The sequence below is a fragment of the Cibotium barometz genome, chromosome 44, assembly GCF_041138505.1.
Source record: "Cibotium barometz isolate CiBa-2024 chromosome 44, ASM4113850v1, whole genome shotgun sequence".
NCBI classification, from domain to species: Eukaryota; Viridiplantae; Streptophyta; class Polypodiopsida; order Cyatheales; family Cibotiaceae; genus Cibotium; species Cibotium barometz.
Window position 1 is genome coordinate 24,616,859 of NC_141089.1, and position 3,026 is coordinate 24,619,884.

At 41.5% G+C, this 3,026-nt stretch overlaps 1 protein-coding gene across 1 annotated transcript; it reads left to right on the forward strand.

The window, feature by feature from the left end:
• The first annotated feature begins 506 nt into the window (after positions 1–506).
• LOC147613112 (uncharacterized) lies at positions 507–1,689 on the forward strand. The gene is made up of 2 exons (XM_086782039.1): positions 507–1,196; positions 1,332–1,689. The coding sequence occupies exon 1, from the start codon at positions 551–553 to the stop codon at positions 1,118–1,120; it is 570 nt and encodes a 189-aa protein (XP_086638165.1). The 5' UTR covers positions 507–550; the 3' UTR covers positions 1,121–1,196; positions 1,332–1,689.
• The last annotated feature ends 1,337 nt before the right edge of the window (positions 1,690–3,026 follow it).

Consider the following 3,026-nt stretch of genomic DNA (forward strand, 5'->3'; position numbering starts at 1 on the left):
CACACCGTGGAACCGGATTTTAAGGTGTAATTCTTGTGAGTGGGGAGGTGGATGAGGGATCCTGCTCAAGCGGGCATGATGTTTTGCACTTTTGATCGCTTTTTTAGGTTTCAGCCTTGATGTGTAAAGGCCCTAAGTATTGTGCATTTGCACTAACACTAGTAGTCATGGGCCATGTATGGTGCCTTGACATTCCAAATTATTGTGCATTTGCACACTTGTATGACACTAGTATTGACATAACATGTCACATGTGATGCGTGGGTCAAAAAGAGAATGATGTCGGTACAGAATTATATTTTCTTTTATCATTGTAAATTGTATGACTTCAAAGTTTAAACACACATGTTGGGAAAACGTGACTATTTTAAAGACAAAGCGCACGACACCGCGCGGTGTTTGGATATGGGTGGGGAGTCGGATAGCATGTAAGGACGAGTCCAAGCATCCTGCATAAAATCCTCTCCTCCGTATCTATTCCAGGCATACTGATCGAGCATATCTAGTCTCTATAACTAAGAATCTCTTGCGGAGCCTGCCATTGCAGAGGATGGTTCGCTGTTGGGAAAAATACATTTCCAAGGTCCATAATGCGGTGCCGTTGGACCCTTGGGCTAGCGATGTGCGGCTGCTTGATGTTTTGATTGAGAGGAGGAGCAGCTGGCTACCTTGGCGCCGCTCCAAGGCGACGATGGCAAGGGTAGGCTCCATGCTCAGTGTGGGCGTGAAGAATGCCGCCAAAGGTTGGAAGGAGAACGTGGAAGAGCCCATAACGACGGGCTTGGACATGATGGAGAGTGAACAACGTTCCACAACGAAGGCCGACATTGCTCCATCAAGTGGTGAACTAGCGGCCATGAACTTGTTCAGGGTGAAGAGCATGGCCGATATCCAAGCTTCCATTAAGTCCTCGACTTCGTTGCTGGCCTCCATAACCGCAGGAGGAGCAAGCGAGGCACAGTTTGACATGCAGGGCTCTAAGACAGTCAACCTCACCGTAACTGGCGTGACGTCCCGCCGTGTTATTCTGGACACTCTAACGACGATGGTGAGCAAGCATACCTCGATGGAGGAGCCTTATTGGAGGCCCGATACATCACAGCCTCATCTCAAATGGTGAGCAAGCATACCTCGATGGAGGAGCCTTATTGGAGGCCCGATACATCACAGCCTCATCTCAAATGGTCTTCTAAAAGGTATAGCCCTTTAAAATTTTAAGGTACCCGAGTTTCTAAAGTATTGATCAAGGATTGATTTGCTGCATCGTCGTTGTCATCTAACTTCACTAGGTGCTCTCACTGATCATTAGCTTCTATTTGTTGATAACAAAGGGGCCAAGCTCTGTGGGTCATTACCGAGATCATCTATGCAAACAAGATCAAAATCAAAGCTGTGAACAAAGGAAAGGGAAGGAGCAAAGGGAAAATTATAGCAACAACACTAGTGCCCAAGGTTGGAGAGGTAGGTACATCCACAGAACTGGAGAAGGAGAAACGAGGGGTCTGGACCGTGGAAGCCGCCAAGGACCAGTCCTCTTTCCCCTTTGCATTCAGGATGACGAAGCTGGAATATGACGGGATAGGAACACTTGAAGCAAACCCTTCTTGAGAAGAAGGAGCACCTTCAGCAACAACGCAAAGCGCCATAACTTTTCGTGCGAATAAACCAAAAAATATGCCATGCCATTAATTAATTCCAGAGAGTTTGTTCTTGTCTTTAATACCTTGCTCTATGAAAACATAATTATAATGTAGTATTCCGTATTGCAAGGGCTTGTACACGACACAAGATTAAAGAGCAAGACTTAATAAAAGAGCATCCATCCACAAAACTAGCTCGTGGGGGTCAATCTTGTCAATGGGAACATATCTTAAAAATTGAGCATCCTTTATGAATCTTAAAATTAAAATCTTCACAGTAAGCTTTTGTGGTGATGGATTTCTAGAGAAGAGGATCATACACCATGTTCTATGGAAGGCATTACATGTAAGATACACATAAGGTTCTCGTTGACATAATTGGAAAACCATTCACATTTATATATGCAAGAGTAACCAATCCTTGAAGATAGATATGAAAACAAGGAAGACTCAACCAATATGCGAGATGCAAAGACTGGCTCATAATTGGGAAACCAATCACATTTATATATGCAAGGGGGTATCCATCCTTAAAGATATATTTGAAAACAAGGAAGTCTCACAACATGCCTATTTTAGTCCCATTCTCTTGCTCCAAAATTCCACTCAATGAAGCAACAAAATGGCCACACAAAGTGATGTAATCCACCCACAAGCATAGAGATTCTTCCACTTCACACATAAGGCATAGTATTTCTGGAAGGGAGCTCTCACACCATGTGCAAAGTTTGGGATATTTACTTAAAGCTAATTAAACTAATCTAAAGCTAATTACATAACTTAGAGAGCTATAATACCATGTGCAAAGTTAGGGAGCTTTACATAGAGCTAATTAAACTAATCCAACCATCAACTACAATAGAATGACAGTATACCTATCGTCATCGACATATATGATATAAAAGTTTACAACTATAAAAAATACAATTACAATTCATAATTGGCAAATGTACTGAAGTGTATGAGTCGAATTAAAAAGGTCATATACAAAATAAACCATAATGAAAATATATAGAGTTAGGGGCTACATGGAGGGATCCACATCTCACACATTCTGATTATTATTTTCCCTTGCAGCTCCATGCACTTCTCTCACATTTTCATTACTTCTCGCTAGCACATTTGCACCATTTGTAGTACCATTTGATATACTTGCCTGCAAGCATGGCATCTAGAAATAGCAATTCATCCTTCATCATGCACCCTTTCAAAGAGAGCTTCCAAACCCCATTGGAATGCCAAATGATATTCATCTTGCATAGGGAGGAGGTCCATTGCTTCAAGCTATATACATATAAACAAATAAACATTAATTTTATGTTTTTATTTAAGGTAACCTTTTTTAATTAAAAGATAAGGTACATATTGAGGCAATATATTTACAAA

What these genes read in the sequence shown, in the direction of transcription:
- LOC147613112 (XM_086782039.1), top strand. Translation starts at nt 551, where the DNA reads ATGGTTCGCTGTTGGGAAAAATACATTTCCAAGGTCCATAATGCGGTG.